The sequence below is a fragment of the Sinohyriopsis cumingii genome, chromosome 2 (assembly GCF_028554795.1).
Source record: "Sinohyriopsis cumingii isolate HCF-2022 chromosome 2, ASM2855479v2, whole genome shotgun sequence".
In the NCBI taxonomy this organism is placed as follows: Eukaryota; Metazoa; Mollusca; class Bivalvia; order Unionida; family Unionidae; genus Sinohyriopsis; species Sinohyriopsis cumingii.
The window spans coordinates 120,968,002-120,985,876 of NC_142962.1; the positions used below are offsets into that span (position 1 = coordinate 120,968,002).

General features: G+C 37.2%; 1 protein-coding gene across 7 annotated transcripts in view; it reads right to left on the bottom strand.

Moving 5' to 3' along the window:
* LOC149805709 (5'-AMP-activated protein kinase subunit beta-2-like) overlaps window positions 1-17,875 on the bottom strand; it is an 85,898-nt gene that overhangs the window by 25,927 nt on the left and 42,096 nt on the right. For 5 of the 7 annotated variants that reach the window (XM_089950378.1, XM_089950382.1, XM_089950375.1 and 2 more), the window contains exon 5: window positions 15,298-15,399. The exons of the other annotated variants lie outside the window; for them this stretch is intronic. In XM_089950378.1, the coding sequence (XP_089806504.1) occupies window positions 15,298-15,399 (102 nt within the window). The remainder of the gene's footprint in view (window positions 1-15,297; window positions 15,400-17,875) is intronic. 7 annotated transcript variants of the gene reach the window in all.

The window sequence follows — 17,875 nt, forward strand, 5'->3', positions numbered from 1 at the left end:
CAAGCAATTCTTCTGACCATTATGTTGAGGTAACAATTACAATTACCAATACAGCCAAACCTGTAAAAATTAAGGCACTTAATTTTATTGTTATAGTTTGATTTCGTTCTATAAATTTCCCCATCTCAATAATTTTGGTATCTAATTTACCAGAAATAAGATCACTAACATTCCTTAAAATCCAAGCATAGAAAAAAAGGATAAAAACAACTGGGGAAATAAATGTTTCTTCAGTAATATATGCCCCATCATGATGTTTGCAGTACATCTACTACCTCAGAAAACCAGCCACACCCACCACACCCCATGAAAACGTAGTACACAAACAGCACATTATATACTCATATTGTCACCCTTTACCCTGACCTTTAAACTAAGGACTTGCTAATGTATGATAAGGTGTGCACTTGGGTCAAGTTCCATCAAACTACTGTAACAAATTGGAAGATAAACCACACCTCTGGTACCCAATTAATGGGACAAAATGACGGAACTGATCAACACAAGAGTCTACTGACAATAATCAACAAACTCATTAAACACTTGTCTTTTTAAGCTTCATTTTTGCCTCATGTAATTTGTTTTCATGAATTCTGCAAAGTCTCCATGGATGGCACTGATGATCATGTTTTGTTTTTCAGACTGCATTCTACCTCATTTCAAATGAACATGTGGAGAATTAATTGATTTGACTTCTAGTGAAGTCCCAGACATACCTTTGTGATGCTGGTGGCAAGAATTATTCCAAAATATTAAAGATAATAGATCAGAAGGACTCTGTATCAAAATTCAAGGGACTTGACCTTTAGGATGTATAGTGCTGTGATTATGAAACCACTTTTTTAGCTTGAACTGGGAAAAAAATTGTGTCTATATTTCAGGCAAGACACCACAAGTCTGTTGTCATTTATATTGATTGCATGTAAGAGTACCCTATATTACTAGACTTTGTATTTGCTAATTGTACAAAGAAATAATTAAATTAATTCAGTAATTAGCTGCTTTAATTTAATATTTCACTTACACCTTAACTAGCATTGTAACAAATAAAATTAGATGTGCTTAGAATTTCATCTACTATTTACATTACTCTTTGATTTTTTTTCACCTGGAAAATTGTATCCAAAACTAAAATATAGTTAATTTTGGTGACAACATTATCACTTCCTTTCCAGTTCCATGATATATAGAATGAAAAAAGGTGATAGCTGGGAATGGAAATAGGCCTTTGACTTGCACTATCCCTTGTTGTGACCTTTATCTTAACACATTAACCCCTAGCAATGAGTTAACATGGCAGGAGGTAGTAGCCTACTGCCGAGCTCTGTAGCGTCATGGTCATGCAAGATACACTAAGTGGGTGGTATTATAGAAAGGTAGACAGATATAGCTCTACAATGATACCAAATAATCTTGAATATCTAGTTGCACTACAAAACACAGATATAAAAAACCTCATTTTTTGGACCCGACTTTTTTCTACCCAAAATTCGCCCATGGTTGGAATCCGATTTTGTGTCCGGATTTAGACTTTTTGGTCTCAGATCTAAGGCAAACCGGTATGAACTGCAGACAGACAGATGAACCTTTGCAAAAAGTAGGATAAGATGGGCATTTGGTATAAAGAGTGGTCTCGAAACAAAAATTATGGCTCCGTTCAGCAAAAAAAATAAAATAAAAGAACTCCAACTTTTACCTTTCTGCTCATGCGCAAGCCAAACAGCCAAAGAAAAAAGATGTTTCTAACACAACTAGGCAGTATGTTATTGAAAGATCACCTGGGATTTGGCATTTTTGGATCTATTCAGAAATAGCTTTCAAAATGTGTTTCCTACTCGGTTTTCATTTGAAAATGACAAAAACCTCCAGGGGTTAATGTGTTAAGGCAATGTGTACAAGTGCAAACATGCAAGACAATATTAAATCAAGATGTATAACACATCTCATCATAATATATACTTATCTAGGAAGGTAACCTTACCAGATCAAACAGCCTTTTGGGATAAAAGGTCTCTATGATAATAGCTTGAGAATTCTGTCTCTGACCTCCATCCATGACTTTAATGACATCAGAAATCAACTGTGCTTGAATGCTATGAAAGTGGTGACCACCCTAACTTAGTGCAATAATCATCAGATCTGGTCCTGTTTAGTTCATTGTAGGCAAGACAGTTATCCTAACAAAATCCAAGATGAAAGAGAAGTAAACATTATCACTTCCTTTCCAGTTCTGAGTAGGTTCCACTTCTAACCCCTGATAAGGGTTCTAGGTTAAGTAGATGCCCACAGGATGAAAGGTTCAATAAAGGGGTATTAAGACAAAAAAATTGATTCTCCATGAGGAACATATTCTTGGCAATGAAAGCAAAAGCTATCATTAGCAAAAGCAAAATGGCAAGGTACAGATCTCACTAATTCTACCTGCTGTTGCTAAAATGATCAAGCAGCAGGTCCTGTATGAGACTTGAAGGCTCTTGACAGTCTTCCAAATGGTCTCTTGTTAAGCTACATTAGAACCCATTGGGACAGTTGATACAAATTTGGGACAAAGAGCAAAACTCTTAAGTCAAGACAATATGAAAAGTTCACTAGGTCAGTGAGGTGCTTGTCTCAGACTATACTCTCCCTTCCATGATGGCAAAATGTATCCAAATTTGTCAGAGGATAGCCCATGATTGTGACTGGGCTAACTTCTCCTTGGACACCCACTGAAATTGGCTGGGTTTTTTAATACTGAAACTTCAACGAGACAGCTGAAATTCTGCTCTCCATTTACCCTTGTACACTTTCTGAACAGTGTACTTTCTTTCTCAAGCATTCTGTCCACCACTTCTTCATGGCCTGTTTAATATAAGCCACATGTACAGCATTTACCTCTCTGGGTTTTGATGGAAAACGTGCATTTGCTGTAGTATTAGCTAGCAGGGAATAGGCAAGATCTTTCTGGAATCTCTGCTGCTAGATTTAGGAGGTCATTGATCAATGATTTGTTTTCCTAATTGTGGCAAGCAATCAGGAAACGACAGCACTTTGATTCTCTTGCTTTCTGCAGGACTATGGGAATGAGGGAGGTCTGGAGAAAGGCCATGTCAATTAAAACCAATTTAAAAAAATATCATCAACTGCCCTGACTTTCAGATCAGGAACTGGAGATAAGAAGGTACTGGAAGCCTGGCATTCCACCTCATTAGAAATTGATCCATAAGAGCTCAAACCCATTGGGTGCAGATTCGACTTAAAACCAAGGGGTGAATGGAACATTTGATGTGAAGTGGTCGATTCAGTTGGGACAGTGAGTTTGTTTGGACAATAAACCTGCTTACAGTATGGTGAACTTAATGTGGATTTTTCAACAAAGACACCACTGAAGAAAATTATAAACCAGAATGAAAAGGTCTGGAAACTTGGTATCCCCTTTATCATTTGGAGTAAAGGCAATGTTTCTGCCATTACAGGGTTTGATGACCATCTGCAGGGGTCTCATGAACATAAGGCCAAAGAAAACTAATCCACCACTGCAGCATTGAGGCAACCCAAAAGGAGAAGAATTCTTGGGCTGAAACTCAATTGTGTGAATGGTAGACACAGCAGAGAGATGGCTTTCAATGGCTTGGTTCAAGTGGGTTATGAACTCCATGTCCAAGTGAATGAAATGTTGGGTTTAGAGGTCACTGGATTTGTACCTGTTGGCAAGGAACCTAATGTGAAACAGAGGCATAAAAGGGATTTTGTTTAATGAAACAAAAGATACCCAACTGGTGCTCTTGGAGAATATCATTCAGGTAGTTCAATATCATGTTAAAAATGACTAAACTCCCATTTAGACCAAGACGTTAATCCCAATCAGCTGTATGTAATTGGTATATCCAGTTCTCTGTGAAATCTACCTTCTGAATCATGCTGTGGATGGAGCACGTGTTGAGCTGCTCTGTTAAGCACATACCACGAGACGGACTCTCAAGCATTACCATCTTCGCTAGCCAAGGTTTCAATATGATAAACCTATCTACACTTTGGCGTCTCAAGCTGATATTTCTGTGCTTTGGGTCTGTGAATTTCATTGGATGCAGCGGCAAATATTCAATCTGTTCCTACATGATCAAGACAAGGGGAGCACAGAACTTAAATAGACTGATAAACACAGAGCTGCCAACCCTCCAGACTTGTAATTAGTGAAAAGAGGGATACAAATTAGTGAATTTTGAACACAATTAGTGAAAAATTATACCGGGACACTAGCTTCATCCACTTTGATGGTCAATACTACATTATATGAAAATCCCAAAATAAGACTAGAACATTATTTACACTGATTACATGTACAAATTTATTTGCAGCCAATTTTACTGGTATTCACAAACTTCAAGCTATTTGTCACGATCTGATGCTGTGGCAGACTTGAACTTCCTCAACTGGGCAAGGCTGTTTTCAAAACAGTTCAGGCTTTTTGCCTGATGGTTGATCTTGGTGAATAAAAATTTGTTGCATATTTTCAGATTTTAAGGAGGTAATGAAGTTGTCTTAAATTTCCTCACAATTGGAAATACCCTTTCACTGTCATTGTTTTTATCTCCAACTGAGAAAGACTGATTATGTTCAACCGGAAAACTCAAAAACAATGCTTCAGCATTGGAAGCATACAAGACTTCTGATGGGGGTGCTTTTAATTTTCCCAATATTTATATGCTTTTTGCTAGCAGTGTGCTTTTTTACATCATTCTGCCTAATGTCCTCAGGGGCTCCTTTCGGTGCTTACAATTTATCTGTCACATAGGTACCATGTAATAATATAATACATGTGTGACAGGTAAATTGTAAGTAATAGTACAAGCCCCAGTACACATTCCCAATTCTAAAAATTCGTGGCACAATACTGTGTGAGAAGCATAATGTAATCAATGTTTCATGGCTGAACGCATGGGAAATTTTTGGTGTACTCCAATCTATGCATCACTTTTTGTGGAATACATATTGCATTGGAGGTGAAAACATATTGTGTGTAGTATAGCTTAATCACAAAATGTAATCCAGAAGTTGAAACGTCAAATGGTTAACGCTTAGCAGTGTCAGAACATGCACAGAAAAATGAACTCTAGCAAATTACAATATATGCTAAGCTTTCAATATCTCACAAATTCCTACACTTGAAAAGCCGTCTTCATTTAATGTTTGTTTAAAAACAAAATACAGTTGCTATGAGTCTGTACATGTGCCATTTAAAAATAAATTAGCAGGGCCCCTATTTTCTTTACGAGTATTTGTAAAACTTCTTTTCTAATATAGATAATATACTTTACAATGCTTGCTACTGGCCAAACATTAATATCTGGATATAGGTTACTAACATCATGACTAGCAATACAGGACTGTTACTGGCATCAGTAACTACTGCTATCTTGACAAGCACTTAATCAGATAAAAGTCATTTTGTTCCCAATTTAAGCTGATTGAGGATTTGGGAATTCTTGACTTTTTTGTATGCGGCATGAACCTGTGAATCGCTATCAAAGTCATGAAATTCATGCCAAAATCCTGAGGGCTGGCAAGTCTGTAAATAAGCAATTTTCCACTGCCATTCCATGTCTGTGCAAATACCTTTCACTCAAATACACCTGTAATGGTTTCCCTCTGGTATAGTCATAACTGTGATTTAAAACTTACAAAGTATCCTTTTTAGGTCAATAGCCTCTGCCATTTTCAGGCAATATACAATGCACTATGCTATTGGTCATTTGGCATTATGAGATGCACTATGTACAATGCACTATGCTATCAGTTATTTGGCATAAAGGAGGCAACTCATGAAATCGAATAGATGTCGCTAGGACAAAGACCACTACATGTTTGATCTGCCAAGGTATAGATAGGGTTATCACATCAGAACCTTGGCTAATGAAGATGGAGCATTACTGTCTGCAGGATTCTTGACGGAAATAAATTAAGTTGCATTTACCATATATGATGGGATACTGTATTTATTGGGACACCATATATTCATTTTAAAAGAAAATTTTTTGTGCACTGCATGTTTTAGGACACAGCAGGGTTTATTTCTTTTGTAAGTTATGGGACACATTATAAATCATATGAAAATTACATTGGAAAATGTACTCCAATTTGAAGTTTTGTTTTTAAAAATATAAAACTGTATTTGTGACAAAACTCTTTAATTATCTCACCAACCCAACCCTTCTCCTGCACACATATGATCCATTCTTTCAGTGCAAAAAAATCTGTTTAGCATTCTCAAGCCATGAAAAATTATCGCTTGAGGCAACGCATTTCCTGAAGCAGAAAATGCAAGGGCTAAAGTCAGATTTTTAAAAATCTGTACCAGTCTTTCCAATTTTCACACTTTTAACCCTTATCTTATCTTCAGTCCATCTAGAAGTGAGATCAAAGTACACTAGAATTTCATCCATCTTAATGATCATATTATCAGTGAATCATCTTCTCTTCTGGCCTTCACAAATTCATCAATGATTTTGTTTCTCCAAATCTTCTGGGCAATGCTGGGACAGCGATATCTGTGCACATTCCATTGTTTCAATTTATTTTTTAAATTCCCATGAATACTGGTAAAAAGGAACCAAAGTTAGTTTCCATATCTCGGCCAACTTTGTATATTCCACCCTCCAATAAATCGGCACACTTGGTAATGTTGTTGTTGTAGTGTTTAATGCCATTTTTCAGCACACAATATGCTGTACATGGCGGGTAGTATAAATGGTAGTGAAAGAACCAAGGAAAACCCCAGAAAGAACCACCGACCCATGAGAAGCTACTGGCAAGCTTTCTCACATACCCACATTAGCCAAACCCAAGACATGAACCCACACAGACAGGTGAGATGGCAATGATCCATAACGGTGACTCTGGGCCCCTTGCTTGGTAATAGATTAGCCTCTGTATTGATACACTTTAAAACAAATCGACATAAAAGGAACCAAATTCGACATGCTTAAAAATAACATTTGTCTTTGATGTCCTTTTCAGTATGTTTAAACAGAGTTTACTGCTCGCTGCCAGTTGTGTTTATTCAACACCTGGGTTTCTATTTGCTTGGCATCTTAGTTATAATTAATACAAACAGGCATCGATGTCTGCGAGTAAATAGTATTCACAGCAATAACTTGCTTTAATAATACTTTCTGTAACCCATTAAAGATTGTAACTTGCACACAAGTGAATGTATTTTCAAATAATGATTGTTTTTGCAATATACTGTCATATAGTTGACATGGATATAATTCAATCTTGGTTATTTTGCACATAATACCATGTCATGCGCAAATGGCAGGTGTCTTCAAGCAATTGGTTGATTATATCACTCTCGTATGAGAGTTTATTGGATCCAGTTTTCATCTGGATAACATATTCAAACCCCCGAGTACAACCAAACACGATTTATTTCATGTCAATGGACGTGTCGTGTGTTATCGGACATGAGGGATACACACTACAGCATAGATTCCTACACTACATATGTTCATGGATATATTTTATATTTAATGCTCATGATCAAAGAAAGAGGAATAAATGATAACAATACAAGATTAGTTTCTTTTTTTATATCAAATAAATGTTTTGATAGTGGGATGTGGGCACTGCACAAATTCAACACAAATTTATTTCGTTTCTTAAGTCTTGGGACAAATGACAAAGGTTGTTGTTGTCATTGTTGTGGGGTTTAACGCCATTTTTCAGCACACGATAAGCTATACATGGCTGAACCCAAGAAAATGCCGGAAAGAACCACCGACCCATGAGAAGCTACTGGCAAGCTTTCTCACATACCCACATTGGCTGAATCCGAGACTTGAACTGGCGAAGACAGAGGTGAGATGGCAGTGATCCATAACGGAGAACACTTTAGACCACCTGGCCACTCGGGGCCCCCAAATGACAAAGGTAAGAAAAAATGTCATTATAAGTTCTGGGACAGGAAAAAAGATAATTATTTTATTGTGTCTCAATATATATTGCTGAAAAAGAGCCAAGGAAATCATGTTGACCATGGATCCAATCTCTACAACATTTCAAACCAGCTGTTGTGGGAAGATTTTGACATTCACAGGACCTTCAAGTTCTTTGTATAAAAAAAAAACTATCATGTTAAAAAAAGCCAAGATGAAACTTTACGGGAGTGAACAGTGCACAAAGAAAGATCTATTGACACTTAAGTCTTGGAGCCACCTTTCAAAACAGTTAAGTATGTCAGCAATATGACCAGAATGGAAATTTATTGAAGGTAGACTGGTCTTAATTGACTAGAGTTCAACAGATGCAGGAATCTTGATGAAGGTCACTCATATGGATGATACAGACGGAACTCTGGTGGCAAAAGCCAGAATACTTCATTGATACACAGAAGGCGGTGTCTTTGGACATCACTGTATCAACAAAGAAAAATGATGCTTGTGAGCTTGAGTTATCAAATTGGATATCACTTGCGATAAGTTTGACAACTGCGCTGGTGTGGGGAATGGTGAGCCAAACTGGGGTACAACCAGGTCATGATATGGTTATTTCTAGGCATTCACAATGCATATCCTCAACGGTTTAGGACTGGTACTGGTCCAGGAATGACACATGGTGTCAGTCTACTGGGAAGTGATGACAGTTCAGAAATGTCTGTGCCACTGATGCTGGGTGTTTGGAGTCTGACGTATCACTGGATGCCAATCACTATCTGTGCTTTTGAGCAGAGACTGGTGTCCTAGGAAAACCAGTTATCAAAGTAAAGAAAAACATTTTCAACAATAAATTACCTGACCATAATGTTTGGTGTACATCCACTACCTTACAAATTCAGCTCTCCAAAAGAAACCAAAACAAATTACTACACAATGTTGCTAAAAAGTTGTCTACTTGCTTAAGAAGGAAGTTAGAGGAGAGTGGTCTCCAACTGTATAGAGGGACTGGTGTCAAAAACTCTACAGGCACCAGTCACTACTTCAAGACAGTGTATGCCATATAGAATTGTATGAGTGGGGAGAGCTTGGGAGGGTGTGGCTGTGTTGTGATTGGTGCTGCTATTGTAGGAATTTGGAGGGTAGCTTGTTGTGCTGCCATTACTGACCCAACATGTTCTCTGGGACAAGTCTATTGGGAAGAAGCTAGAAAATGTTGACCTTCACCTTAACATCAAGTCCTACATTACAGTCATAAGGGAATGATTCTGCTCTGCCCCTGTGAGCTGAAACACATGAATTTCATCTTATCTTACAAGAGGTGAGTCACTTGAGTACTGGACATAGACTAAAATGGTGACTCATTAAGGCATTTCAGAACCCACAGTAGTTTCCATTTACAACAGACATCCTGGGGAAAACAACGATGACCAGAATATCGCAGAGATCCATATTTAAGCCCATGTCCTTCCTTACATGATCTTCATACGTGTCCAAAATGACAGAACAGTAGCCACTGACGGTGACTAAAGCTACCACATTTTCCAGTCTATAAGTCGATACTTTTTGACTTGAAAGTCAGGTCTTCATCTTATACTCTGAATCGATTTATATCTGAATTATGTCAATGAAATTACATTGATTTACATATGGATTACGGTACCCGGTATGCTATTAAAATTGCTCTATAATCAATATAATCAAAAACAGGTCACATGGAAGTAAATTCTTGTTAAATAACTATGTTAATAAATTGTTATAAACTAATATAAATACATTTATATTTTTAAGTTTTGTCATTATTTAGTTTGCATTCTGCTTGTATTTTCTTATTTCTCAAATATGAAATAAAACAAGTACCGACAAAAAATTCACCGGCAAGCAAAGCACACCTACAGTCTATACTCTATAGTGTACTGTACTAATTCAAAGCATATTTTTTGTTCCTAAAAAAAGTTATGAAATAATTTTGTTTTATTCATCCATTTTAACAAAAAGGGATGTAATCCATATAAACTCTAGCGTTCTATGATTTTTTATAAAATACCCTAGATTATGCTTTCTACTGAATCCCCTAAATCATATGTTTATAATTGTATTTGACAAAGTTTCTCAAAAAAATATGGTTTAAACTAAACTGAAATCAGATATATAGATGGACTATTCATAGATCATCAATTATCCATTTTTAGTTTGGCATTTCAATTTAAAGCAAATTGTAATGTCAACACATCATCTATGTTCATTCTTAACCAGCTGTTGTTTCAGTGTCTCTCTTTGATTATAGTGGTAGTTGATAAATTGGTCTTTGGTTTCCAACAACAATCAAAGGCAGTTTTGCCATAATTGTTTAAACCCTGATACTGGCTTTGTCTACTAGTTACTGTATTGCCAGTACCCCATTATTCTTTATCATTAATCCGCATCAATTATGCTACCTGTTTTTATTATCAACTGGATTAAGAACCACAGGAAATGATGTCCACTCCCTTCTCTGGATGTAAATAATGAATTTAGCCATGGGCATTGTCTTCATTACTATAGTACTGGCACATTTTAATGATTTAGGTATTTTTTGTGGCAGACTTGAACTTCCTCAACTGGGCTAGGCTGTTTTCAAAACAGTTTAGGCTTCTTGCCTGGTGGTTGATCTTGGTGAATAAAAATTTGTTGGGGGGCCCCCGAGTGGCTGAGTGGTCTAAAGCGCTCACCGTTCCGGATCACTGCCATCTCACCTCTGCCTGCGTGGGTTCGAGTCCAAGGCTCGGCTAACGTAGGCACGTGGGAAAGCCTGCCAGTAGCTTCTCGTGGGTTGGTGGTTCTTCCCAGGGTTTTCCAAGGTTCTTCCTCCACCAGTTATACTGGCCACCATGTATAGCCTATCCTGTGCTGAAAAATGGCATTAAACCCTAGAACAACAACAACAAAACTTTGTTGCATATTTTCAGCTACTAAGTAGGTAATGAAGTTGTCTTAAATTTCCCCGTACAAATCATACAACTTATCTCACAATGCCTCCCGTCAAATCACGCAAGTCTTACACAGCAACTTTAAAGCTGGAAGTTGTGAAGTTCATGGAAGATGGGAATATGGGTGCTCACAGAAAATATGGTATGAGTGAAAAATGTGTCCGGAATTGGCATAAAGCTAAGGCTGCATTATGCACTACAAAAAAAAAAAACAACAAAGAAAGCAAATCATGCCTGCAAAGCAAGATGGAATAATATTGAGGATAAATCAGAAGAATATGTGTTGACACAACACGACGTGTTGTGGAATGAACTTTTGATCTCAGGCTCAAGGCAAAGGAAATCACAACTGAATTAGGAATTGAATGTTTCAGTGTAACTGTGTCATGGTCTTTTAGGTTCATGCAAAGAAGGGGACATAGTATAAGACAACACACTACTATGGCACAGAAACTACCAGTAGACTTTCTGCAAAAATTAACAATTTCCATATGTCATAGACAAGATTAAGACAGACAATTTGGAAATGACTGCCTTTTTTCATTCCGATACGGAAGATGAAGACTTCAAGGGATTTTCAGATATTGGAGATAATTAAGTGAACTCTTAATAATTTTTTTCTTAATTAGAATGTGGAACAGTTCTAATACAGGTAATAAAATGAATTACAACATTGATGTGCTTTCAAATATAATTGACAGGTTAAATAATATGTATTATAAAACTGTTCACTTGTGTAAATTTGAAATTGCATTTCACAGATATGTTAAAGTATAATAAAAAGTATTTTTATTTATTTTTTGTTTGTAATGTTTCTGTTTTCTCTCTCTTAATTTTCTTCACATTTTTTATTTCCATATTGTTAGCCTCATTGAGTTTATCTCATCTGTTGAATCTTGCACTCAAAGACTGGTTCCAACTGGAATAATCAGGTTAAAGCTTTAGACCTTTAACATGTACATAGCATGCACATCCATGTGACTCTTGTTGCAATGGATATCATAATTAAAACAAGCATGGACTGTTTAATCAGCTGTGTCAATTGATAACGGAATATAGCAGTGCCATGTACAGGAGTAAAATCACAAGCATGTTAGCATTGATGATGCAATTTCATGACTGCCAGTCATATGGAATATCATACAGTGATACCATTAATATTCATGAAACCAGAAGTTACTAGTGTAAACTATGAAACCAAGTTATTGATCTGGCCTCGTCTTATACTCCAAATCGACTTGTATATGGACGAAGGATGAAAAATGTACAAAATTAGTGAATTCGACTTATATTCTGCACCAACTTATAGGCCAGAAAATACGGTAGATTCCTTTCATTTAAAAGCCTGAGGAGATTAGGTATTTTTGGTGCCAAGTTTTTTAATGGATTGATGTGATTTTTTACCACTGGGACAAAACTCATAGGGCAGTAGGCCCTTTAAGGGCTTGTTTGATATGAACATGCATGCTGGTTCAAATGGAAAACCTGTATTCATGGTTGCTTGAGCAGGCAAGTAGAGGGCAAGATTGTTCTGAGACTCTCTGCTGTTGGGTCATTGATCCATGATTTTCTCACTTAACAAAGGTGACTAGGACAAAGTCAGCACTCCAATTTCCTCACTTTCTGCAAGACTTTGTGAACCATGTGTGCTGGAGTGAAGGTATATGCATCAAGTCAAGCTCCAAATCAGGGAAAGGGTAGCAACTGCACAGGCTTTTGGGTCTGTTACTGTTGAAACAGAAGTCAGGAGCCTGATATTCCTCTTTGTTGAAAACAAGTCTATCAGAATGTGACCCCAGTGAGTGTAGACTCAGCCGAAATACATGTTGCAAATTAACCCTTTGGTATGAATGAATAGCTGGTTTTGACAAGATGAATGTTAGGACAATGAGCCTGCCTGGGATGTACCAGACCTAAAGCAGATCCGTCAACAATAACCTCTGAAGTTCCCAAAAACTGATGGCATAGGCCTGGAGGTCCTCCTTGTATCCAGATGGAGTTGAGACAGGTTGTCAATCAGAATTAGAATGCCCTTCCCAAATAACATCTGCCATATAATGTGGGTGTGCCAAGCCCAAAAAGGTTGGCATCTGTGCAGCTGGTTAACTCCAAGTCCAATCCAAGGGTGTGATGCCCACTGTAAAGCCAGCTGAAATCCTCCATTTGCAGCGATGTGACTTTATGAATTCTAAAACTTTCATTCATTTGGTAGAGCTTTTTGGCTGCAACTGTGTGAGGAAGAACATCTGAAGTGGTGTCAAAAAGATGAATAGCCTAGGGCAATAATGTCTCTGCCAAATTAAGGAGGCTCAAGGGTCAACGAAAGGTTCTGAAAGGCTTGAACAGGGATGCAAGTCCCACTGTCAAGATGATGCATAGAGCATGTTCTTGATGTAGAGAGACCTGGTTCAAGCAGACACTGAATTCCATGCCCAAGTGGATGAAGTGTTTAGATATGGTGAGATCAGACTGTCAAACTGACAAGGAATCCAAGGCGTAGCAAGTGTTACAAGATTTCATGTCTTAATGCAAAATCTAACTCAGATATTTTTCAGCATGTAATACAGGTAGTTGGATATCATGAATGGGAAGTGACCCAGAAATATGACAGCATGGTGCATGATTTCCATCAAGACCCACGTTAAAGCACAAAATATGTACCCAGTCACTGTAACTTGTATCAGGTCAAGGTAAACAAGTCAAGAATACGGTGTTATTGGTGCTGTACTGGTTGTTGTTGTTGTTGTGGGGTTTAATGCCATTTTTCAGCACACAATAGGCTATATATGGCAACCAGTATTAATGGTGGAGGAAGAACCTGGGAAAACCCTGGAAAGAACCACTGACCCATGAGAAGCTACTGGCAAGCTTTCTCACACCCCCACAGTGGCTGAACCTGAGACTCGAACCCATGCAGACAGAGGTGAGATGGCATTGATCCGATACGGAGAGTGCTTTAGACCACTCGGGGCCCCTGGTGCTGTACTGGAGAGCAAAAGTACAATCTGTGGGGAGGCTATGATTTCAGGACACCAAGGATTATCCATATCTAGAAGCCAGTTATAAGTATACTGGGAACTATTATCCTCTACTTCGTCCTGGAAGTCATTTAGTAAGACTGCAGCAACGCTGGAACTAAGCTGGTCCTAAGCCAGTTTGGGTCCAAAATTAAGGGTAGGTATAATGTATCTCTGACAGGATCACTATTTGTAGATGTTGAGTGTAGTAGAACCATAGTGTGAGCTCTAGGCCCCATTATGCTTCTAAGCCACATCAAAACTGGTCCCATAGGCTGTGCCAAGCTACTTGTCTGTCTGCAACAGTGGTGCTGGAACTTTCTGAGAAGCCTGTGATGAATGCATCCAGTGATTTTTCTTCTTGAGAACTTTCTTCCTTCTGAGACTTTGCCAAAAGAAACTTGATGGTGATGACGTTACTTAGAGTATGGCTGCATATTTATTATGCCCTCTTACTGGCCTGGGAAAATAGCCTGGCGTAAGTGGTCAGCTCATACATCCTCCATATAATGTGTACAAATGCCACACATCTCCCAACCTACACATATAATGGATGCATGTGCAGGCATGAATCACTTCATTTCATTTTCCCCATTAAGCACCTGGAATATCAAACCCACCTGGCACCTGGAATATCAAAATCAAAGGCATATACATCAAGCAACACATAAACTACCTGAGAAGGGGAACATTAACAGCACTGTAATAGTTTAGAAATGTTAATTTAAAATGCATTCCTAAACCGTATAGATACCAAAGTATTAATAATGGGCTAATTATTGTCGACCATGGTCGACAAAAAAAACAAACGGTTCCTTGCTCGCTTGGTTGGTTTTAACATATTAATGGCTACATCATGCTGAGAAAATGGAAATTAAGTACCATTCCCAAGGATACCCTGGCAAGTATAACTATTGCAACACTTGGATTGTAAGTCCAATGCTCTACCAAAAAAGGTACTGCAACAACAAAATAGAAAGGTAGAGCACTAAACTGACATATAAAAAAGGAACAATGACCACTGTGCATATAATTATAATGGTGTTGACTGAATAACTGCATGCAAAAATTAGCAAAAGAAGTGATAAACATTCATCAGAAATGAAAATAAAGCAAGAACAAGGTATAAAACAGGTGGATTATACTTCCCCTGAAGTGAGATAACTGCAAGAATGTGTGAATGTGCAATCCACATGAGTAAAAGTAGTACTTTACAAAATATGGTTTTAGATGTCAGTCCCTACACCCATGCAGAAACTAACTACTCCTCCGACTCCCTTTTTATTTATACAAGCTGACAGCCTGTAGCCAAAGCTGGCTGGATCTGCAAGGTTGTGGACATACGCCTAACATATTATGATCAGGTAACATATCAGAAAAAGAAATGTATCATCATACCCAGGTCTGGAAGTTGCAGGCACTGATCAAGGCTGTGCCCAAGCTGGCATGGATATGGTCCAGGATCAGATACTCCTAACATATTATGATCAGTTGAGTTATCTGAAAAAGAAATAGATCATCATACACAGTTTTGGTAGTTGCAGGCACAGATCAAGGCTCTCCCTGAGCTGGAGTGGATATGGTCCATGATCAGGTGGCATCTGGTGCAAAGGTTGGTACTGTCAATTCTGTAGCTAGTACCATGGTTCATCTGTGGCAGTGGCATGTCCATGACTGGCCAACACAAGCCATGTTGCAATGCCATTAATGTCCAAATAGGCTGTACAAGCCACAGTGCAATGCCATGAATGTCCCAATAGGCTGTAATGTAAGGATCCACATTTGTTGCAGCAGCGAGGGCAACCAGCAGAGCTGGAACTGTGTGCAAAGCCCATTAATTAGTGACAGAAAAAGAATCACATACACTGGTGATATCACTCAAGCGTTAAACTGAACTTGTTGTTACAAGAACACTGAATAAGGAAATTGCAAGAGAAAATCGTAAAACTCTTCTTGTTACATAGAATAAATCAATACATTATATAAATAACAAAAATGGTCAAGTACTAAGCTGAATTTATGTACTGGAAACCATAGGGCTGGCAATTAAGATGGCAAGAATTAGGTTATTGTATGTCATAGTTAAGCAAATTAAGTGCAAAATAGTGATCTATGATGAAGACCATAAGATTTTGACAGAAAAAATAAAAGTATACTTTCCTGTGGTGAGAAAACAAAAGAAAAATTACTAAACTGATAGAAAAGCAAAAATGAATTCATTATTTGTACACCTTGAGAAAAAGCATGCAGCCAGCCTTAAGCAGTAATAGTATCTGACAATGTTTGATGGAATTTGGCACAAAAACCTCAACCCAATGAGACCACTTCCACCCAGGCATGCAGATGACCTTTTTTCACTTTTGTTGCTAAAAGAAGCTATTAGGCATATTGTTTCTATTTTGGGCTTGTCAGGGCTGCATCTGCAAGGTAGCGGATGTACTTATAATATTATGATTTGGTAACATATTTGAAGAAGAACAATGTCTTATATGTCTCGTGTAATTTAAAATAAATAAATGAGTTATTCATAGAAACATTCATTTTTCATCAACATTAATTTCAATTTTACCTGTACTGATTAGCTGATCATCAAAAAAAAAAATTTCATTTTGTTCTTTACTGAATTGACAAGTTCATATCTTACATTTTGTAGCTCAAGGACATTTACTTTCTGTAATGAGTTTGATAGATATAATATCACATTTCCTTTCAGATTCAATAAGCTTCTGGCAAAGAACTAAACATAGGTTTTCACATCCAGTATTGAAATATGTTGTCAACTAAATCACAGTAACATTTATATTTCAATACCTTTGAAATAAAGATAGTATACAAAAATTACAGAAACTCTGTTTCATGCGCTTTGTAAATTTAATTAATACAATTTTCATTCACAATGAAGTGGTTTGACTTGTGCAGAACAATGAAAAAATACATCTAGGTTTACAACGAAGTCTGGCAACCATATGGTGGCTTGCATAGTTTATCTTCTGAATGACATATTTTTATCACATGTAAAGGTGTTTGTAATGTAAATAATGTAGTTCAAAAGCAAATATCCATCCAGTTTTATCAGTACCATCTACCAGTTGCAGTGCAGATTGTGCGTTAACCCCTATTCTCACCCACTCAACTCATGGCCAAGAGTCTGTGAATCCGCATTCGATACGAAGAATCTATTGTATATAATTTAATATTTATAAAGTAATGTCACTAACTTTTTACACCTCAAAATAAAAGCCTAGATACTGGAACAGGTATTTGAAAATTCAAATTTTGAGAAAGGACAGGAAGTTTTTCTAAAAATTAACTGTCCAAGTTTTAAAAATTCCTTGGACTTCAGACTAATATGATCCAGAAATCATTTGATCAAATATAGCACAAAGCAGAAAGAGTTATTGAGTTTCTTTGTTGGCAGACTTGATAAATAACTATCCAATTAATATCTTAAATATCATGACAACTGCCTTGAGGACTTTTCAAACATCACTGCTCATTGCTCTGGAATAAGAGAAACTGTTTAGTACCATTAGAAAACTAATGACTTAAGATGGGAAACATTTAGCCTTGCATGTACAAGGACTGGGACTTGAAGACAGCAATGAAGCAGTGTAAAGCAAGTGTTACCAATATGTTATCTTTGCTCCTATTTAAATTCAAGAAATGTTCCATAATTTTCCTCAGATACACACATATTTTTACCAAAGAGATGCAGGGAAATTGTCAATATGCACTTTTCTCTGGTATTTCCCAAAATACTGACAATTTTAAAACAGTAATTTCTCAAAATCTCTCTCCAAATCAACAAATTTTCATCAGATAGGGATGTTTGAAACTCATTAAAGATTTAAGTGGAAAAACTTAACTTTACATCCAAGACTGCCTAAGGCCATCTGCCTCATTATTATGATCAACAGGTTCATATCTTTGAAAAAACTGTTTATGCAGCCATACTCTAAAGTAATGTCATCATAAA